At 38.8% G+C, this 22025-nt stretch overlaps 1 protein-coding gene across 4 annotated transcripts in view; it reads left to right on the plus strand.

Annotated features, from left to right (window-relative positions):
• The first annotated feature begins 4322 nt into the window (after positions 1-4322).
• nfia (nuclear factor I/A) overlaps positions 4323-22025 on the plus strand; it is a 199528-nt gene continuing 181825 nt past the window's right edge. For 2 of the 4 annotated variants that reach the window (XM_016282236.1, XM_016282238.1), the window contains exon 1: positions 4323-4999. In XM_016282236.1, coding sequence (XP_016137722.1) covers positions 4904-4999 — 96 coding nt within the window. In that variant the 5' untranslated portion in view covers positions 4323-4903. The remainder of the gene's footprint in view (positions 5000-22025) is intronic. The other 2 variants (XM_016282242.1, XM_016282243.1) reach the window with 1 other exon arrangement.

The raw sequence follows: 22025 nt of genomic DNA on the forward strand, positions 1-22025 counted from the left end.
AGATTATCTATCTATATATCTAAAAAAAAAGAAATACATTAATAAATGAATTTAATTAATACAAATATAATTAAATTATATTAATAATTAAAATATATATTAAAAATAGATGTATATTTTTTATAAATGCTATTTATTTTACAGGACTGAAGCGATGGAGTGATGAGTGGGAAGATGAGTGAAGGTCAAGACAACAGTGCTGAGGATGCTGCTGGCTGACATGGGACATCTCAGTGACAGCTTTGGCCGCCATTCATCGCCATTCTCTGTGATTAACTATGATGTGCCAGGATGGACATCACTGAGGCGGGTATATTGTAGGGCAAGAGCCCTGCACCACGCAAACCGCCTATTGCCTTAAATGGCAGAATGGCACCACATCTTGTTTTGGGGAGATGCAGCACTGTGGCATTTGGCATACCTTATCAGCATTTGGCCGCCATTCATAGTGTCTGCAGGGCTTTTTTTCTTCCAGCGTCCCAGTTTTCGTACTCATGCAACATAGCAAATCCTTCAAAAGTTGTATGTTTTTCTCGACTCAGCCATCAACTTTCCACTAACAAAATTGATGAATGCCTTCAAATGATCCATTATGATATCTTTAAAGATTTGTGGGTATAAATAGTACTGAAGGACACTTCCAGAGAAAGGTTATCTGCCAACCAGTCATTAATCTGTTGCGTGGGGTTAATTGTCTCGGAGTTTGTTCACGTGTCAACATGGTAACAAAATGACCATCGCTTTAAAGGCATTTATCAACTACAGTATTTACAGGAAAAGTTGCCTGGGTGTTATAGCACATCTTGGCTGCGTGTAGATGCTTGAAGCAGATGGTCCTCATGGCCGTAGCTCAAGCCTCTTCTCTTTACCCGACTTTCTTATCTCTGCCAGGCCCTTAGTCTCAGGCTGTGCGCTTCTGGCACCGGTCACGCACGATATTCAGTTTTTCATGCACACAGGCTCTATTGACCATAAACACAAACAGATATGTGCGCATTGGGACCAGCTGTCCCTTTCGTTTCACGTTCTTACTTTTATTTGTATTATTTCCACACCTTTTTGAATCAACTTTTCAACTCGCACCAATATATAAATCTCCTCTATGAATAACAACGGCCGTGTTTTTCCAGACAGATGCCATGCAGCTCCAGTAAATTGTTCTGGATTTCATTCTCATTGATTCCAGAGAGGTTTTTTCCAACAATGGGTGCATTATTGGATGGTTTTCCCTGGCTTCCTCTGGCAAATTGAAACATTTTGGACCGCGCTGGGGCAGACGATCATGCGGTGTGTTTCTAATTGGTGGAGTGCATTTGCAGCAGGTCCCTATTACTTTCTTTGTTTAGCGTTTGTCTAGCAGGCGAAATCAAGAGGAAGTTTTCCACAGTGGCATGAGACTTCTATTTCTCTCACATTAATGGCTTCTTGGGAAGTATTTCTGTCATCGCTTGTCTGCAATAGTTTAAGCTCTCATATCTTTTGAGTACTTGTCTTGGACTGTAGCAGGCTTAGAGAATTTCTGCATGTGACATTTCAAAGACATTGTTTAGGTATCATTCATAACAGCCAAGTAATATCGATGCTAACAAGACCACAGATGACGAGGAGCTGTTTATTTGGCTTCATGCAATTCCCTTTACAGTTTAATAACCTGGAACATAATGGCATCTGCCAACAATCAGAAGAGAGAATGCATGGAAATAAACACTGGTGCTTCCTGGTTTTGTCAAATGCTCTCAAGTTTGCTCTGCTAGACATTTTCTTTTGTCTAGAATTAGATTTTCTAGGATGTTGAAACTATTTCAGGCCATGCACAGGAGTATTATTCATACCAGCTGATAATTGTATTTTATTGCAAGAATTTAATAAATTATATTTAGACAGAATGAAAACTTAAAATTTGGCATGAAATGAGCATTCACTCTATCTGTTTTCATCTTATTGTTATTTTTGGACTATTTTTAATCAAAATGCCAGTCTTTCTTAAACAACAAACTTCACCGGATTTCTCATGTCATTTTGTCTCCTTAAACCCTGTCTATTTAAAAAAAAAATTTTTTTTTTTTTACAGTCAGCTGCAAGTTTCAGATCTGCCTCCCTCCAACTTAAAAACAATGGATAGAACGATGTCTCCAACCTAGATTTTTTTCTTCGCTTTTTGATAATCCATTTAACTCATGGACGTGGTAATATGGAAGAAAATAATGAAATATGGAAAATAAATTTGTCATATCAGCAATTTGAAAATCGTTAGTAACGCCAATGTAGCGTGGTTTCACGAACATGTCATTCATGGTTTGCACTTTGCAGGCTTCCAGCTGGTGTTTTCTGAATTTGCCACAAAACAGATCATTTCGCCACTTGGACGCTATAGATCTATACCTTGTAAATTTCAGACCTGCCTTTGATCTGCTAAGTTTCCAGTGATCTAGAATAACTGGATGTGAAGGTTTGGGCATTGCTAGGTGGCAGAGTACTTTTCCATTGCAAAGCTTGTGCCAGATGAAAGAACAAAAGTAAAACAGATGTAGACAATCTTGCTTTGGGGCGTTTGAAGTAAAATAAGGTTAGCAAGAAGATGCCATACATGCACATGTGGTTACTTTTTAGATTTTTGACATTGATTGACTTTCTTACCAGTATATGAATCCAGCAGGATTAGACAAGTCTTCAAACTTTATTGCAAGCTTCTGTATTTTTTAATGTATTGAGACTAAGTCTTTAAAAATCTAATATTTATGGCTTATGATAGAGGTATCAGTCATTAGAATGACTAAACACTTTATTTTTGTGCAAATACGTGTTGTCATCGATGCTTATCCACAGTGTCTGATATACATTGTTTATTGAACCTACTTGAATACAGTTCTTTTTTGTTTGTTTTTAATTCATAGGGAAAGGGAGCCAGCTATATATTCAAGTATATTATTTTCCTCATCAGGAGAAAGTTTATTAAGGTAAGAATATACTATAAAATGTCACAAAGTGTTGCATGTGAAACTTGAGAGCGAGTTTAATCAAAGCAGGTCAGATCAGTGCAAGAGTGCCTTCTACTGGGCAACAGAGGAACGTGAGATTGATACCAACAATTATCATGTGTTCGTTTGGTCTAAATTATTTGTGTGCACATAAGAGAAGGTGTCAATTTTATCTTTATAATTCTTTCAAAAAATCATTCTAAAAGATGAGTTTTGAATGTATAAATCTAGTCAAATCTTTTTTATTATTATATTTCTGTAAATGATTTATTAAGACAAATTAGTTTTCAGCTGGTAAATAATGTATTTATATATGTTTACATGTATATACTCTAATAGGTTTGATCCAGAGCTCAACACACTCTTCATTTAAATTCATCTCTCCTCATTTATATGCAGTTTGGATTCACAAAATTGTTCAGAAGCAATACCACTTAAACAGACAGCATTGTTGAAATGATTACCCCCCCCCCCCCCAAGCTTTCAAGAACTTAAAATTAAATGTATAATAATAATAGTAAAACATTTAGATAAAGCTAAAATTCTAAAAAAAACAAAAAAAAAACAAGATTTTTACTACTATATATATATTTATAAAACTAATTGGATTAATATTGCTAATTAATTTAGTCATGTTGAATTTGATCCATTTTAAGGACATTTTGAGTGTTTGAAACCTTACTTTATTAATTTATTTATTTTGGTTCATGCTTAAGAAATATTGAAGAGGTGTGTTTTTAGTGTATTATTCCAATAAGTCGAGATGTTCTAAAAAAAGAAAAGAAAAAAAGACAGTTTTCACAATGAAAATTTGATCACCGTTTTTTTTTTTTTTTAATCTGCTCATAGGTTTGCCGCTCACTTTTGCAATTAGTGACTCAGGCCTTCGAATAAGGGTTACCTGTGGTTCTCCATTCCTCCTTTCCCAACAATGTTCCCAATATCTCCGGCTAAATCACATTCCTTCATCACAATGGGAGAACTGTTTGATGGTTAGTCTCTCCCTCTCTCGCCCATATCTCAGGTATTCCCCTTACTTAGGAACCTGAAGCACCCAGACCTCTCATAAACTCTGTCGCTATATCACTTTTGAGCTTAGGAGAAAAAAACGCATTTCATTTATATATAATATAAAGTAAAAAATAAAGTCTATTAAGAAAAATAAAAAGTGTTTTATTGTAAAAAATAAGTACTATAGAAACTTACAGAGCTCGGGACTCGCCGTAAATGCTATTGAGATGGTCAGTGCCTTAACTTTGTTAATAATTTAAAGTAATATAATTTCAACATCGTCAAAGCAGAACTGTTAATATGCGTAAAATATGTTTTTGGTGCGCTCTACGATTCGAAAATAAATTCGCCCCAAAAAAGAAACCTTTTCCGGCTCAGGGGGATGAAGTCCAAAACAAAACATTGCATGATAGTCTTTAAGTAGTTCCATCTGTCCAGCAGAATTTCAGGCTAATAGCCTGTGGCGCATCAGTCCGTTCCCTTAACTCCCGCAACCTGACTCTGTCCTATTAAATCTCTCCACTCCTCCAAAAAAAAACCAAGTGAATAAAGGAGAAAAAGATCTTGAGCAGACTTAAGTCAACTAAATTGTGATAGTGATGATGATGATGGTGGCAGTGGTGATGATGAAGCGCGAGCCCTAATTAAAGAGAAAAAAGGACCTCAGGCACTCAGTGATGTGGAAAAAAAGGGCTCATCATTGTGGTGTATTTTTTTAAGGACAGCTCGCTCTGTGAGCAGATGACTGCCGCTCACCTTGCCACGGGGTCTGCGTGAGATTGGTTCATTGTCAAGGTTTTTTTTTTTTACCCATGATTCCATATGGTATGGAGTGGGCTACATGTTGCCCAACATGCCAGTGCAAATGTTTTCTCAATTAGGTGTCTTATCTCCGGTGAGTGCACTAGCATCAGATGAAGCTTGCTGACAGCGTAATGGCAGCTAAAACCTCGGAAGGCTCCATCAAATGGCAGCTCTGCTACGACATCTCGGCCAGGACTTGGTGGATGGTAAGTTGGCAGCGAATGAACCTTTTTTTTCTTTTTCTTGTTCTTCTTTTACCTTTTTTTTTTTTTTTTTTTTTTTTCCCATATTAAAACTGCCAGAAGCTGTGAAATGCATGTTCGAATAAATTAATGCAGTGATGGGCTCTGAGAATATTGACAGGTGAATTTTAGCATTCTCTGAAGCTCTCACTTGGCACGCGATTGTTTTGTTGGCGTTCCATCAAGAGATGCGAAGAAATGAGGATCAGATTTGGATGTGGTTCTGTGTCAAAAAAAAAGGAAAAAGAAAACAACAGAGGAAGTAAAGGAAGCTGAATTTGGAGTCAGTTCAAGATATTAACTGAGAAACCTTTGTGTCTTATCAAATATGCTGGACCGTTTTGCAGTGTTTTTCAAAAATAGGTGCTTCATGTTGGATTCTCACTGTTATTGTTTTTCAGAGCGACGTACTTTCTCATGAAAGTTTCAGAAGAAATTTCATCAATGACTATTTTAAGAAGCAGGATTTAATTGCACTCTCTCTCTCTGTCTCTCTCTCTCTATACATATGTGTGTGTGTATATATATATATATATATATATATATGTATAATTAGCTGTTTAAGCTTTGCATGCCTTTAAAGTGTTGCTCTGTAATGCATTATACACATTATGCATATTAAATGTATAATGTGCTACATTTCTCCATTATAGCGACACGGAGAGGTTGATGGCTGTTCCCAGTGGCCGGGTTGTCACTGCTATGTGACACCTATACCCTTGCCAAGGCCAAATGGCCTTTTCTAAGCATGTAGCGCTAAGGACAATTTGGCCCAACTGCAACAAAATAGTCCTCCCCGTACATGCAAAGTGTCTGCGTTCATCTATATTTGACCTGATGCTATCAAAGCTGTTTGTGAGATGATTCGTCCCATTGTCTCACTTATACCTTCCGTACCTCCCCCTCTTTTCGATCTAAGCCCGTCTCTGTGTGTCTATGCTGTGGAATGAAAGGATCAATTGTGTGGAAGAGATGCGTGTGAAATCCCTGCTGTCTAGTGGGGGTTAGGGGTCGCTATGTGAGAAAAAGGACCCCTTTCTATTCCTGGCATGGCTCTGTGTGGAACGCCACTCTCGGCAGGGCAGCCCCCCTCCCCGTCTCTGTCGCTCTTTCGCCCAAGTCCCTCACTTTTCTCGTACTCTCTCGCTCTCTATCTGCCCCTCTCTCTTTCGCTCCCTAGAGAACCGTGGCTACTGGCCAAGACAGCTGGGTCTTTGGGCCAGCCTGGTGCCTTTTTCTTGTCTTGTTTGGGACAATAAGAGTGAAGATGCTCCCTTCAGATGCTTCTTTTCACTCTTAAAAATAAAATTTCTTCATAAGGTTCCATGAAGACCATGCAATATCAATGGAATCTTTACATTTCACAAAAAGAAGTGGAGAAAGGTTCTTTAGATTTTTTAAATCTTCTTCAAACTAAGAAAAAAAATTTATTTTAAAAAGTGAACCACCTTTTCACTGAACCACTGTTCAGTGAAAGGTAAAGGTTCTCAAGAATGGTTCTTTTAAAAACAGTTTGCTAAAGGGTTCTTTGAGGAACCAAAAATGGTTTGTTTGAGAACAATTCACTGAAAGGTTCTTTGAGGAAACAATAATGGTTCTTCAATGGCATCACTATTAAAAAACCCTTTTGGAACCTTCATTTTCAAGAGTTTATGAGCTTTAATCCAGTAGAAATAGTTCATACTGGTGTGCCCACTTTTAGAGACCAAGAACTGTTTGGATTTATTTTATTTATACCCACTTATGCGTGAGGTAATGAAATCCAGTGACATTTTTCAGTGAAGATCCCACTTTCAGTACTTTTTCCATATACTTCCGTACTCTCTACAGGCTTGATGTACTGTAATGGTGTAGAAAGGCTGATATCAACTCTTCAGGATGTCTTTTTGAGGAGTTTCTAAACCAGGTATGGAGTTTCTAAACCATGGCACTCAGCCATTCATCTACCAATTATGGCCCTTAACCAAACACTCTCATCTTTGCAGTTCGACGCACTTTTTTTCTGCTCGTCTGTTTTCGTGTTTGCCAAGCCACAATCATCAGTTTCTTTATAAAGTTTTCGCTGTCATGTCTCACTTGATACTCGTCTTTCCGTGAATGCAACGGTGGTTGTATGGATCTGTATCCAAGTATGTAGAATGCGTGTTTCTTGGGAGTTGTCTTTTTTTTTTGGTCATGAAAAAAAGGAAACAGATTCCAAAAACACCATCTGGTATTTGGAGGGGTATTTTTGCGTCTGTATCTGTGTGTACGTGTGTGTGTTAGGGGGGTGAGAACTGATTTTTTTTCTCCATAGCCTTTCTCTTGGTCTCCAGCCACCCACCGTTTTTGCTGCCAAAAAAAGGTGTAAGTCGCCAGTTGAAGGGGGAACATGGGTAATATTTGTGGGTGCGGGGCTTCACTGGTATCACTGGATCATGGCCAGAGCTATTATCCTTTCTAGTCTCCAACAGCACCACCCCACTCACCTGCTCCAAAATATCTGACAAAGTGATCTCCAAACATTCAATTATTTGATTTATGAGCGTAGTTCTTTGCTGCTGAACCACACCTTCCGTTGTATAAGTCACAGTGCATGATGCTTACTTGCAGGACTAAAAAGTCTTAAAATTGAAATAAGTCAACATGTACCTGACATTGTCATTTATCATACTGGCAATCATGCTGAAAAGTATTTGGACACTTGAAAATAAAATAATTGCATTGCATTTGATCATTTCAAGTGGTATTTGTAAAGAAAAAGTTTTCTCAGAAGTAAATCAGCTGATTTCAATGTGACTTTTAGTTGATGCATGAAAAACTGTGGACATGTTCCACAAATATTTGACAACTGCAAAGTGTCACATTAATTTGTTAAAAATTTAAACCGTACATCTGGTGTTTTATTTATTTTAATTATTTATTTTGGATTAAGTTCTTTTTGGAGATGTTTTGCTTAAAGTATCTGTACATTTTAATTTATTTATCTTATTTTCAATAAATACCCTTTGTTTTGATGTTTTTATATAATGCAATGACATTCATGTAATTACATAATGTAAGCATCATATACATGTAAAATTATATTACATTGTCTACATGTTAAGCAGTACATCTGGTGTTTTATTTTAATGTGCATTTTTATTAATTTTTTTCCCATTTATTTTTAAATTAATTACATTTAGTTAAATTAAAATTTAAATCTTTTTTGAATTCTTTTGCTAAATGCATGTACTTGAAAAATATTTTTAATTTCTATTTTAATATAAATATAATAATATTATGATATAAAATGAAACAAAGCAGCGCCAGCACTTATTTTATCAATATTATTAAGAAATATGTAAGGCAATAATCGCCAAACATTTTTAAAGTGTCCAAATGTATAAATACAAAAACCCTTTTCCCAGCTCATTTTGGCACAAGGAGTTCAGTCTTCACATCTGACTGTCTGTGTGGTCACATAATGCTTTGATTGTGCCATACTGGTGTCCTCTATACAGAATTGGCCATTTCCTCAGATTGTAAAGAACTTAAGCTGTGGCAGAAATTTACATGTTAGGGCTTTTCCCCAGCATTTTGGCCTTAGACTCTATTCATGCACAAAATTCAGCCTAAAACTGCGTTTATTTTTGTTCTTTTTAGTATTTTAATGTCTCACATGTGTCCTAGTTTAATTGAGACATGTTAGAAGAGTTTTATAGGAATTTAAAACTCATCTATCTGATATAGAGTCTGATTTTACAATCAATCAGATGAGTGGATGATTGCTGAAAATAAAATCTAGATTGCCACTTAATTCATTAAAAGTGTCTGACTGGATTAGGTGAGATTACTGACCAGCGAATGATCAGATATGAGGGTTGGGTGACGATGCTGATGGAGACAGGACATACAGAGGACAGAGTGTGTGTCTGCATGTGAGAGAGAGACAGTATGGACAGATGTCACTGAAATCAGGAGATTAAATATGATAAGACCACCACTGCAATCACCTCTGTGAAACATCGCTTGTTGCCAGATAATGAGAGAATTGGCCTACTTTCATAAGGTCAGAGATGTGTCACTTGCACATAGTCTACCTGTTCAACCACTGTCCAGCTGAAATTTTGAAGGGCGGAATGAATTAGCGGTCGCAAAGTTACGAAGATATCCCCTTCATCTTTTTATATTTATTTATTTGTAATTTTTCCCAGGTAACTATATATTTTTAAAAAAATGCTATGTAATTAATAACACATTCTAGGGTTGTTTTTTAAGTAAAAAAAAAAAAAAATAGCAATCATGATATCGGTCTGCATGTAAAAAAAAACTGAGCCCTGGTGTGTTTTATTCTACTCATCCCGCTTCGCCCATCTAATTAAATTGATTCAGAGCTGTGCCTTCCTAGCAGGGAGGCCCCATTACTTATGTCTGCCTGGTGCAGGGCACCTCATGACCCCCCTGAGCCTGTCACCATGTTACACATGCTGCCAACAGGGGGTGCTGCTGACCCCATGACTCTGGGGAGGCTTAACAGCTGGTGGGGGCATCTCTGGAGGCCAGCATCCCTCCTACAGGATGCAAGAGTCTCATTTAAGTTTAATCCATTTTGCATTTAAGTACTAAACCAAACAGGGCATAGACCTAAAGTGGTATCCGCATGGGCTGTCCTGTATGAGATGCTGTATTCCTGCCTGGATGTCTTGCTCTCCCCCTCTCTGGGCAGATTAAAGAGGGAGCCAGCTGGAGCCAGGGGACAAGCTGCCACGGGCCTCTCCAAGGTGACCCCTGGCAAAGCTGGCAGCACATCTGTAGCCCTGATGAATCCAGGATCTCTGTCGCCCCCTCTGCGGCCCAGGGATGCTGGCAGGGACAAGCCAGCGAGGGGCCGGCTGTTCTCCTGCTGTCTGGCAAGGGCCATGCTGGAGGGCACGGGGCGAAAGCTGGAATATGCTGAAGTTATGGCACTCATAAGTGCAGCATTTGGACTGGACCTGGTTGGACCTTCCGAGGTATCATTTTGTGCATATTCACACAGAGTTTGAGCTTGCCAAGTGTGTATGTACAAGTCTTTCATGTCTAATAATAAAAAGAGCCAATAGAGGTTCCAATCTGCCCGGATAAGCAAGTCCACAGTGGACTCAAAAAAATTGGGCCACACAGATTACCTCCTTTTCTTTAACTGGCACACGTACTAACAAGGTTTGTTGCATGAACATTTGCAGAATTTAGTGGATCCTTCTTTAAAAAAAAAAAACTTTTAAGAAGTTGAATGGGTAAAGCAGCAGTGTAGACCCATCAGCGATCCGGCTCTTGGGTGGCAGCCAGACCCTCTATCCCAGAGCCTAAATGTTGCGGTGTGGTCGAGAGAAGGTGAGGGCGTTGCCTTCCTAAGTGGAGACATCCTCTTGCAATCAGTTTGCCCAGCCGGAATCCTCCTTACTGCAAATCCAAGCCATCCGCTGGCACACTCAGGTCCCATTTAACTCTAATTGTTTCCATCTTCCCGTGTCTAAATGTGCTTCCCCAGACAAAGATCCTCTTCTTTTGCTCTCGTACTCGTTGACTCGGAATATTCTACCTATAGCTTGGGCCGCAGTTAGCAATTCTTGTGCTTGCTACAAAACCTTCATCAGAGGCCTACAGAGGCAATCACTTGGTTAAATGCAGGATCACTTTCCGGGCCCCTTTCAAATGGGGGCCTGGGACAAAAGTTCCAGTTTGTGGCAACACTGATTCCAGGGATACAGTTAGCAATTCTTGGGCCTGGTACAAACAATTCAACACACTCCTCCTAGTGTGATCGTTCAGTCGAAATCGCGATCAATTTCTGGGCCCCCCTGAAACCGGGGCCAGAGACTAAAGTTCGGCAGCGACCTTTTTTTATAACTTTTAAATTTCGGCTGCATGTTTTTCACTTTGAAACGGTCAGTTCCTTTTCGTCCCACAATAAGAGGGTGAAATACCCTTTAAGTAGGAACTTCTTTACATACTGGTAAAACAGCACTAAATGTGTGCAGAGCAGGTGATGGCACAGGTGCGCCACTGTCGAGCGGCTGAAATCTGAGCTATCTGTGGGAGACTGGCCCTGATGGGACTGGAAGCATTAATGAACCAGATTAGGTGTCCCAACAGAGAGTGGGGGGTGGAAGGCAAACGGGCCTCTCTGTCTGGACGTTTTCAACCAGCATCTAAACTCAGCGTTACTGTGACTTGTGTTAACATATGGACAAATGTTTGAGAAGAATGAAAAGGTTTGTTAAATAATAGAGCAATGAAACGTGAGACCCATTGAAGCTTAGTGGGCTTGTAAATGACAGTCTGGACCTGCGTCCAGTCCAGCTGGAGATCTCTGGTTGAGCGGTTGCTCGCTCTGGCCAGAGCTAATTTGTGTGTCAGGTTGGTCTGGGCCTTGTCGTCCGTAAATATGAATGTTTCATGCTGTGGCATTTGGTACCCCCTACTGGTGCATAAATGAACTTTGCCCGCTGTATATATGAGAACAATAGTTCATTTTCAGTTTCCTAAAACTTCCAGAGAGGATATTGTTTGTCTTTTTTCTTCTTTCTCAAGTTTAACCGTCATACATATGTATGCCTAAGCCCCTTATCCTTTAGGATAGTGGCATCATTACCTGACCTTTCCGTGGCATGGCTTCTCTCGCGTTTTGCCACCCGAAAACCTTTGCCAGATGGCGTCTTCGCTCACGACTCCATCGGCTGATTTCCTCTTCTCCTCTCCCTCTCGCTCAATGTGGTGTCAGGTAGACACTGTAAAAGAGGTGCAGGGGGATAGCTTTTCACCTGCTCCTTCTGTAGGACCCCTGCTGAGAGCAAGCTGTTCACCCAGTGCCCTCCTTCAAAAGGCACCGGTGCACTGACACACCTGTCCTCCTCTTGTTCCTCTCCCTGTTTCCACATTCAAGGTACATGGAGACATATTATTGAACATTGCATTAACAGAATAAGTGGTATAGGTAAAACCTATTAAAGGTTTTATAACACTTTTGTTTTTCCCTCTTTTTTTGGGGCTTGGTCTAGTTCTAGTTCACTTCACCTTTTGACTTATGGTTTAGACTGACGTGAGTGTGAGTAAACAATGACAGAATTCTAAGTTTTGGGTGAACTATTCCTTTAAGGTCTGCCCATGCCGCACTGCTTTTTGGGAAGGTAATAACACTTCTGCAGTGCTCCAGTACTGATTAGTTGGCTGTTGTCTGAGGTGCACCTGGAGAAAGTACGTCTGGAAGATCTCTTCGGAGAGAGGATGTTTATGATTTCTACAGGCTTGTATTGAGCTGGGTAACGGTGTATTGGAGCATGCGGTGGGGCAAGTACACGTGCAGGACTGAGAGAGAAAGGAGGGGAGCCAGTCATTGTTTAGTATCTTTACAGGACTGTAGCTAATAAAACTAAACTGGACCTGAGGGGAAGCAGCTGAACTTCCTGTAGCGGTTGTATTTATTTATTCGGAGGGTCCATTTCAGGTCCCCTGAGCAGCCAGTAAACAAAGAGCTTTCCTCTGCTCCAGATTGCCTGTTTTATTCTTATTTATTTATGATTTCTCTGAAACCACTTTAAGTTGCAACTTGATAGCTCCTAGCTTGTGAAAACGGCAGTTTCATCGAGATCCCTCCCAAAAAAAAGACTAGCCTGTCCCTTATTTCTTTTTCGGTCTTTTAATTCCGGCCCCTGGCCACTCACTCAAATAAATACCTTTCTTCTTAAACATACATTGGCTAATTAATCTATCCCATCTGCTTTTGTGCTCTACACCACTTCCATGACACAAAAGTTTCCCGAAACAGATTTGGCTTACATTGCGTTGATGACTCGGACACCATGAAGAAAACTGGAAAATACAATTGAGCTGAATTCACTGCACAAATAGACCTAAACACAACCTGATGTTTTTCTATTTTTTTTTTTACATACGCCGAAAATAAGATGTTATTTTCACATAAAGGAAACTACTAATAAAGTCCCTTTTGCATTATGCTTTTATGTTTATATTGTCATTAAACCGATACCAGCGGATGCAATTGTAATTCTTAGTTTTAGATGAAAGATCATTCTGAGTATTTTAAAAATATGCTATTGTTTTCCTGTTGTTGAGAACAGATGATGCATCTGTGATCTTTGTGCATCTCTTGAGGAACGGCAGGTTTTGCAGGCAGTTGTTGCTGGCTGCTGGAACATCTGGTCAGCCAAATGAGAATTTGTCTTTATTCCCATCGGTAATGGGAGTGAACGGTACAGTTGTAGTATTTAAGGGAAAAGTTGTTTTTGGAACTTTATTTAACCCTGAAACAGTGTTTGGGAACTTGCTTCAGGGCTCGCAGTACAACATTCCCCGAACATGATAGAGATACGTGGAAAAGATTATTGAAGGAAAAGGAAGTTGACTCTATCCTGATGCATTATTTAATTTTAGGATGTGCGGTTTCAAATGATGATTCACATAGCTTTTGCCAAATGTATGTTAATATTTTCTCAGTTTAACCTACAAGCTACATTATACATGTTGTGTCTCTTGTAAAAGTTAGGTGGGGCTATGGAGCATATTCAGTAGCCGGAGGAAATACTTTTGATCAGTTTTAGAAAAAAACAAAGAGGAACACTGCAAGTATATATCTCCGTCATTTCCCTCTCTTTTTGATATGCAGTCCTCCAGCAGACCCAGAAAGTGGCCTCGCACAACTGTTAGAACATGTGACATCACTCTGGCGGCTGTTTCTTCCAGAGGCTGGGCCTGAATATTCATGATGAGTGTATTCCCATGGCCCATTGGCTCCAGCTGTCCCAATATCAACCAACACACATACAAACTAACTCAACCTAAACACGCATTTTATTTTTTATTTTTTTTATCGCACCACTGCTGGAACTTGATCTGTAACACTTTTAATACTTATTGGGTTGCCATGTTTGGTTTTACAGTTTAGAAAATTTTATTTATTTATTTATTTTTAATAGCTTTTTTCAGTTATATTTATACTTCATTTACACAGATTTTAACAAGCCATTTTGTGTAAAGTTGTACCATGCAGAAAGATTACCAGAATACTGGAGTTCCTCAAATGCTGTTTTTTTTAATCTTTTACCCTTTAATGTCCCCTCCTTGTGATGGTGAGGTCTTCTAGCCCTTTGCATCTGAAAAGGTGGTCTCCGCAATACCGTGCATCATGATTCATGCATGTCCTTCCATACCCACTCTGCCCTCTGCCGGGTCACTTAGCGTGTAGATAAGAGGCAGCGAGGGCTTGCAGGAGGCCGTAGCTGTAACCTGCTTATGAGTGATTTTGCCAGGCTGACAGATGGTGCTGGAGCTGTAGTCAGATGTGCCACATCCTTCACCGGTTCCCTGGCCCTGTCATAACTCCTCCAGATATACACTTGGCCTCTTTTGCCTGCCCGCGTACATGCCTGCTCTCGCTGGGGACGGATTCAGTGCCAGCTGGGACTAGGACTCATTTTAATGTCCTCCTCGCTTTGATTTACAATATTAAAGTACCTTTTAAGACAAGTCGGGTTGTTAGGTGGCAGATGTTTTTAGTCGCGCAAGTCCAGAATTCTTGGTCAAGATTACATTCAAATCAGGAGTATGTTTTGTCAACAATGGTGTCATAAAATGAGCTATTTTAGCTTTAAATTTGCACAACAGAACAGTTTTTAGGGCTGAGAGAGCAAATGCACATTCAGGAGTTAAACTAATATTTTAACTGTAAAGGTGTGGTCAGGTTAATGAATTATAGGCGAACTTTTGCAGGCAAAACACCCATTTTTAATTGTCAGTTATGTAGCAATGCATAAAGCACAGCTCACACAGAAGTCCCTTACAAACCAAGCATCTTTTTGTTGGTCGGTGCGGCAAATTTACCTGACCAAATCTGCATCGAAAACCTTAACACTCTTGCACGAAACTTCCAGTTGTGCAGATTCCTATTGAAGTAACTGGAATTTGCCTGTAAAGCTTCACAGAGCAACAGTAAATTTGATTGCACCTTAAAATGGGACTATAAATGGCATATTTGGGGTTATGTTTTCTTCCATTGTAATCTTCACTTAAAGGGATAGTTCACCCAAAAATGAAAATTCTGTCATTAATTACTCACCCTCGTGGGACCCAGTTTGGTCGTTCCAAACCCGTAAGACCTTCGTTCATCTTCGGAAAATTAAGATATTTTTGATTAAATCCGAGAGCTTTCTGACCCTGCATAGACTGCAGCACAACTGACACGTTCAAGGCACAGAAAGGTAGTAAGGACATCGTTAAAATAGTCCATGTGACATCAGTGGTTCAACCGTAATTTTATGAAGCTACGAGTATACATTTTGTGCGAGAAAAAAAAAAAAAAAAAACTTTATTCAACAATTTCTTCTCTTCCGTGTCAGTCTTTGACCATGATGAAACTTGCGCGAAACTCTTAATTGCGCAGATTCCTAGTGAAATGACTGAAATTTGCCTGTGAAATTTCACACAGCAACCTTAAAATGGGATTATAGATGCCATATTTGGTATTGTGTTTTCTTCCGTTTGGCCTTCGTTTATAAGGGGGGTAATGCTGTCTTAGTAGGGAATGACAGCGATGCAGACGGGCAGTGATATATATTCTTTCACTTGGCATCGGACTCTGGATTCAGGCGGTTTTGTGTTTTCTTTAGTCTGCTGCCTTCAGGGTTGAGCTTGGTTCATCATCCATCGAGAGCAGGAGTAAGTTTGTCAAGAGATGGATGAACCAAAGGGAGGAGGAGGTTTACTAAAACAGGATCCGAGCCATGTGCTTTTCATTAACTTGTGCGGAAATAAGTGCTGACCCACTCCTTCGAGAGGGCACATCCATTTAATGCTGCAATGAAAAAAAATTAGATATGGAGAGGGCTCAGGTAGCAGACAGAGCAAGAGATGGACCGTATGCATGTACAGGGAACGGGTGGAGGGAGCAATCAAACACACATGCGGTGCGTCAGCTTTATTGAAAGTGAAGCTGAAAACTAAACACTTCCTTTGGAATTCCTCTCTAATTTGTCCAAGTTCTGTGTGGTCTGCCTGGCCCGTCACCTTCGCTCCCTTGAGTTTAGATCCTCGTGTTGTTGCGCTGTCACATTTTACTCCTGCCGTATACAGTGAAACTCAATGTTTCGTTTTAGCAGGTTGTGTATCATGAATTCTGTTTCTTATAGACTACGTTTTGAATCTAGCTGTCAGTCATAAAGCTGGTGAAACAAAAGACGCGTTTCCAGTAGACAAAAAAACAAAAAAACAAAATGGCATGCAGTACGACATGTTGAAGGGACTATACATCTGCCCATTACAGACTCATTTCTTAAATTATATTATAATATTAATTTATTTACATATTGTAGTACTATATGTATATTTGTGTATAACCGGTTGAAGTCAAAGGTTTACATACACCTTTCAGAATCTGCAAAATGTTAATTATTTTACCAAAATAAGAGGGATTATACAAAATGCATGTTATTGTTTATTTAGTACTGACCTGAATAAGATATTTCACATAAAAGATACATATAGTCCACAGGAGAAAATAATAGTTGAATTTATAAAAATGATTCTTAATACTGTGTTGTTACCTGAATGATCCACAGCTGTGTTTTTTTTGTTTAGTGATAGTTGTTCATGAGTCCCTTGTTTGTCCTGAACAGTTAAACTGCCTGCTGTTCTTCAGAAAAATCCTTCAGCTCCCACAAATTCTTTGGTTTTCCAGCATTTTTGTGTATTTGAACCCTTTCCAACAATGATTGTATGATTTTGAGATTCATCTTTTCACACTGAGGACAACTGAGGGACTCCTGCAGCTATTACAGAAGGTTTAAATGCTCACTGATGCTCCAGAAGGAAAAACCATGCATTAAGAGCCAGGGGGTGAAAACTGTTTGAATTGGAAGTTTAGGGTAAATTTAACTTATTTTATCTTTTGGGAAACATGCAGGTATCTTCTGAAGGGCAATACTAAATGAAAAAATATGATGTTTAGGCAAAATAGGCACTTCATTCTGTTCAAAAGTTTACACAACTCAAATTATAGATTTAAAATTAAATTACAAAAAATATATATATTTAATGTTTCATATATTAAGTAATATATATTTAATATATTAAAAATGTAAGTTCAATATTTTCAAATTAAACATTTGTCAAAACAAACATTTAGGCTATGTAGATACAGATCTTCCCAGTTTGTCTGAAACAGCTTAGCTTCTGCAGATGATTTGATACAATATATAAGCTCTTGCTGGACTCATACCAAAGAAGAGTATGAAACTTCAACTAAGACTGGTGTGAGATTGAAGATGTGTTGAATTGAGATGTGGAGACAGATGCACTGTTGCTCCTCTCCCACCCCTCACTGGGCTGGGTGAAGTAAATGATGTTGTCCCAATTCTTCACCTCTATTCTTCATCCAGAGTTGAAGTCTTTGTAGGTTTTTACCCCTGCCATGTTCATTCATTTTAGCCCTGCTCTGGCAAGGCACTTCATTCATTTACCTGCCCATCTTCAGGAGACGTCAGAAGACAATAAAAAGCGATGTGGATAGGTTTGCATATGTTGCATGTGTTGTCTGTGCAGGGGCGTAGCCATCTTTTCAGAAGTGAGGGGGACACTTTTATACACATATAAAACATTACAATATAACATTTTTGTAATCTATATAACCTACGAAAACAAGTCAAAGCCTTTCTAGCACATTTTTAGGAATGGAATAGCATTTATAGATGTTTGTTTTAATTTATTTTTGTATTTTTTTGTTTTACTTCATAATTATTATATATAAAATAAAACATAAGATTTACAATAAGTGAAATTATAGAATTTAATAATGGATATAATTGTAATAATTGTAGTTTTGTTAAAGCTTATTTCTTCTAGTTTTGTGCTTATTTGAGGTCTTTTTTTAACTTGTCAAATAAGAGATTGATAAACATCTCATCAGCTATAACAAAAATATGGGCAATATATACTGATAATCAATATGATTTCCAATAGTACTAATTTAATTTATTCTTTATTTACTTATTAAAATGCTTCATTATGAAACAAATTTAAGACATTTGCATGTCAAATAAAATAATGAAGTGAAATTTTTATACATGTATCTACACACACAAAATATGTGATGCATATAATTCCTTATAATTTCAGCAAAAAAACCCGAAATAAACAAAAAAAGAAAGACTTGAATTGTAAAACACACACAATTTTTAATTTATATATCATTTTTTTCCTTTACGTTACACGTAACAAACAGGTTTAGTGTTTTTTCCCCTCAATTTTCAGACTCAATCCTTTAAAATGTGGTGCCCCCCCCCCCCCTGCAAGATCACCAGAAAAACATCCCTATCCTTTTTCACCCATTTCCCTCTTTTACCGTATTAGTACATTACAGTATGAACCACACATATCAAACAGAAATAAATCCCTCTCCTCCAGTAAATAGACAGATCCACATGGCAAATGAAGACATTACACACATAGCTGCGAAAAGCGGATTTCACGTTTCTCTTTTTTTCAGTAGGATATTGCCAGTGTGGGTTTGATAGAAGCGTATGTTGTGGGAAGATAGTGAAGCCACAACAAAGGCGGCCTTGAGTGGAGGCAAGCAGCGGTGGCTCCCTTGGCAGGGCCGGGGCCCTCTTCATCCCTGGCACTGTCGTCATGAGTTAGTCACACCGCAGGAGAGGCCCCCGAACGGCCTGTCTGTCTCTGTCTGCCGCAGATGGGCACAATAGGCCTGGCACTGCCACACACCTCTGATCGTACACATGAAAGCCTAATGATCGCGCATCAGCTGCGTTACTCTCCAAAATCATTGACTGAGGTGTCTTTTCATGCGCCTTATCGAAATGATGGACGGCATCTCATTGGCGCTGTGTCTTCAGCTTAAGCCGGGAGTCAAGTTGAAAGTTAGGTCATTCTCACATCATTTGTTACGTTTTTTCCTCTTTTGTTGCTTTACAAGAACAATACCATGGAGAGTCCAGTCGTATCAAAGCAACCATTCGTATTCATGTGTGATATCTAAATGGGCGCTTTCGCACAAGAGTAACCTTTTCATAGTTCCTAGAACTATTGGCAGAATTTCTCGCTTTTTGGTGAGTTTGCACCGCAGGAACGTATTTAGTTTTAGGAACTCCATTTGGGGTAACTAATTTACCTCCTACTTCAGAGTAAGGTCTAAAACAGTTCTATAGGAACTATCAGTGACACAGTGTACGCTGATTGGCCGAACGCATACGAAAGATTGGTTACCCGGCATTTTTAAAAAGCAGAGTAAAAATATTTACTCCACAAACATGGAAAACAGTGATAATAACGGCATTTACATGTTGTCTGCAGCGTTGTGTTATTTTCTCAGCCTCGATGATAACACTGCAAGTTCTCATAAGAGATTTAGTCAGATTTTCGTGCTCTTTTAATCGCGTAAATTGTGCATTTACATTCCATCTCCATTATCACGAAACCCACGGCAAATGTCCGATGGAGGCTCAGTGGTGTTCCATATATAGCTTAAAGGGATAGTTCACCCAAAAATGAAAATTCTGTCATTAATTACTCACCCTCTTGTCGTTCCAAACCTGTAAGACATTCTTTTATCTTCGGAACACAAATTAAGATATTTTTGATGAAATCTGAGAGCTTTCTGACCCAGCAACTCAAGGCCCCGAAAGGTAGGTAAGGACATCATTAAAATAGTCCATGTGACATCAGTGGTTCAACCATAATTTTATGAAGCTACGAGAATACTTTTTGTGTGCAAAGAAAACAAAAATAACGACTTTATTCAACAATTTCTTCTCTTCTGTCTTCATCGTCTGTATATTCTGGTGCGAATAAGTAAGGCTGGGCAAAAAATTGCATTGTTATTTTTGTTTTCTTTGCACTCAAAAGTATTCTCGTAGCTTCATAATATTACGGTTGAACCACTGATGTCACATGGACTACTTTAGCAGTGTCTTTTCTACCTTTCTGGGCCTTGACCGTGGAAGTTGCGCTGCAGTCTATGCAGGGTCAGAAAGCTCACGGATTTCATAAAAAAATATCTATTATTTTGTGTTCCCAAAATGAACAAAGGTCTTTTGGGTTTGGAACGACATGAGGGTGAATAACTAATGACAGAATTGTCATTTCTGGGTGAACTATCCCTTTAACCTGGGAGTGAAGTAGAAAGTTAGACTCGCATCATTGATGTTACGTTTCCCACTTTTGACTGTTTGTTAGACTGATATAAAGAAAATTATCGAATAGAGAGGTCAGTTTTGAACTGACATAATCCATGTCTACTCTTAATGCTACTGTGATCAACAGAGTCTGTTTGTGTCGAAGGATTTACAGTGGCGTAATATGAGAATTCACTTTGCCTTTTCATGCGCCTTATCGAAATCAGCACATCACTGACCCTCTGTCTGCTGTCAAGCCAAGTTGAAAGCTAGCCGTTCTCACATTACCTGTTACATTTTCCCACTTTTGCCTCTTTATTAGTCCGATATATTGGAGAAAGACAGAAAATGATCAAAGAGAGAGGTCAGTCCTAAACTGGCGTACCCAGTGTTTCCAGTGATCAAGAGTCTTACTTGTGTTGAAGGATTTACAGTGGCGTAATATGGGAATTTGCTTGGGATCCACCTCTAATTGTAGACATGAAAGCCTATGATCAGCAGTATTCTCTAAAAGAATTTAATTAACTTGCGTCTTATTGAAATGGTGGCACCTCATTGGCGCTATGATTACGGAAAGTTCTCACATCATTTCTTATGTTTTTTTCCCACTTTTGCCTCCTTATTAGACCAATATAAAGGAGAAAGACAGGAAGTTATTGAAGACAAAGGTCAATCTTGAACTGGCGTAATCCATTTCTACACTTCTTAGAGTGTAGAGATTATTAGAGTCCGCTTATATTGAAGGATTTTCAATGGTGTAATAAGGAGACTCACTTGGGATCGTCCTTGTAGTTAATTTTCATCTCCGTCACCTGTCGGTTCCTGCATGCTGAGAGCCGAGCGTGTGTATGTTGGGAGAGGGACTTGTTTCCATATCCAGCTGTGCGCTCCGAGCTGCAAAGCGTTCCCTCTCCATTTTTTTCTTCTTTTTTTTCCTCCAGCCAGGAACAGCTGTCAGGTGTCTCGTAGTGTTTCTTAAAGTGTTTAGGGTGTGTAGGTTGCCTCACACATCTGCTTGTCTGTGTACATGAGGCTGTTTGTGTGTGCGCCTGATGCTTTTGCATTCTCACCGTGACTCTCTCCATTGATGTTCATGTCCTTTTTGCGCCCGTATCTGTGCTGAATGAACGCACGTATGCAATGAACAGTGAGCATGCGGTCTGGTGTGCTCCTGGCGGTCTGCGCCGCGATCAAACAGAAGGAATGAGGGGGAGGGTGAAAACGTGTTATATATACCCAGCATATGCCTGGCTATTGCAACAGCTTGCATATGGACCGTACTTGCCTGGAGGCTTGTTTTTAAGAAAGACTCTCCGTGAATTCTGGACATTAGCGGACATGTGTGGCATGATTTCTTAGAACTGATTTTTTTTGGAATTCCCACATATTCAGTTTAGGGATGCACAGATTTTATTCAGATTTTTTATGGGTGATAAATGTCAATAATGTTTTTATTTAATTTGGTTTTACTTGTTGAGAATTTTGCATGCCTCAAATTAAATAATTAAAACAATTTTGTTGCACAGTAGATGAAAACAATAAAACGCAGATTTCCATGGTCATAGAAACCTGGAAATGTCACGGAATATGGCATTAAAACTAAGTAAAATTAATAAATCTTAAAAAGACACAGTTATTAACTTTGATATTAAATACAGACATTTGAATGTTTCTGTGAAAATGGTGGGGAATTCATGGTTCCCACATTTATGGAAAAATTTAAATATCACAATTTTAAAATTATGATTTCCAAGCCTGGAAATAAATCATTTATATTAGTTACAGAATGTCATTAAATTATGTATTGAATATATATATATATATATATATATATATATATATATATA

The sequence above is a fragment of the Sinocyclocheilus grahami genome, unplaced genomic scaffold (assembly GCF_001515645.1).
Source record: "Sinocyclocheilus grahami isolate Dianchi unplaced genomic scaffold, SAMN03320097.WGS_v1.1 scaffold157.1, whole genome shotgun sequence".
NCBI lineage: Eukaryota > Metazoa > Chordata > Actinopteri > Cypriniformes > Cyprinidae > Sinocyclocheilus > Sinocyclocheilus grahami.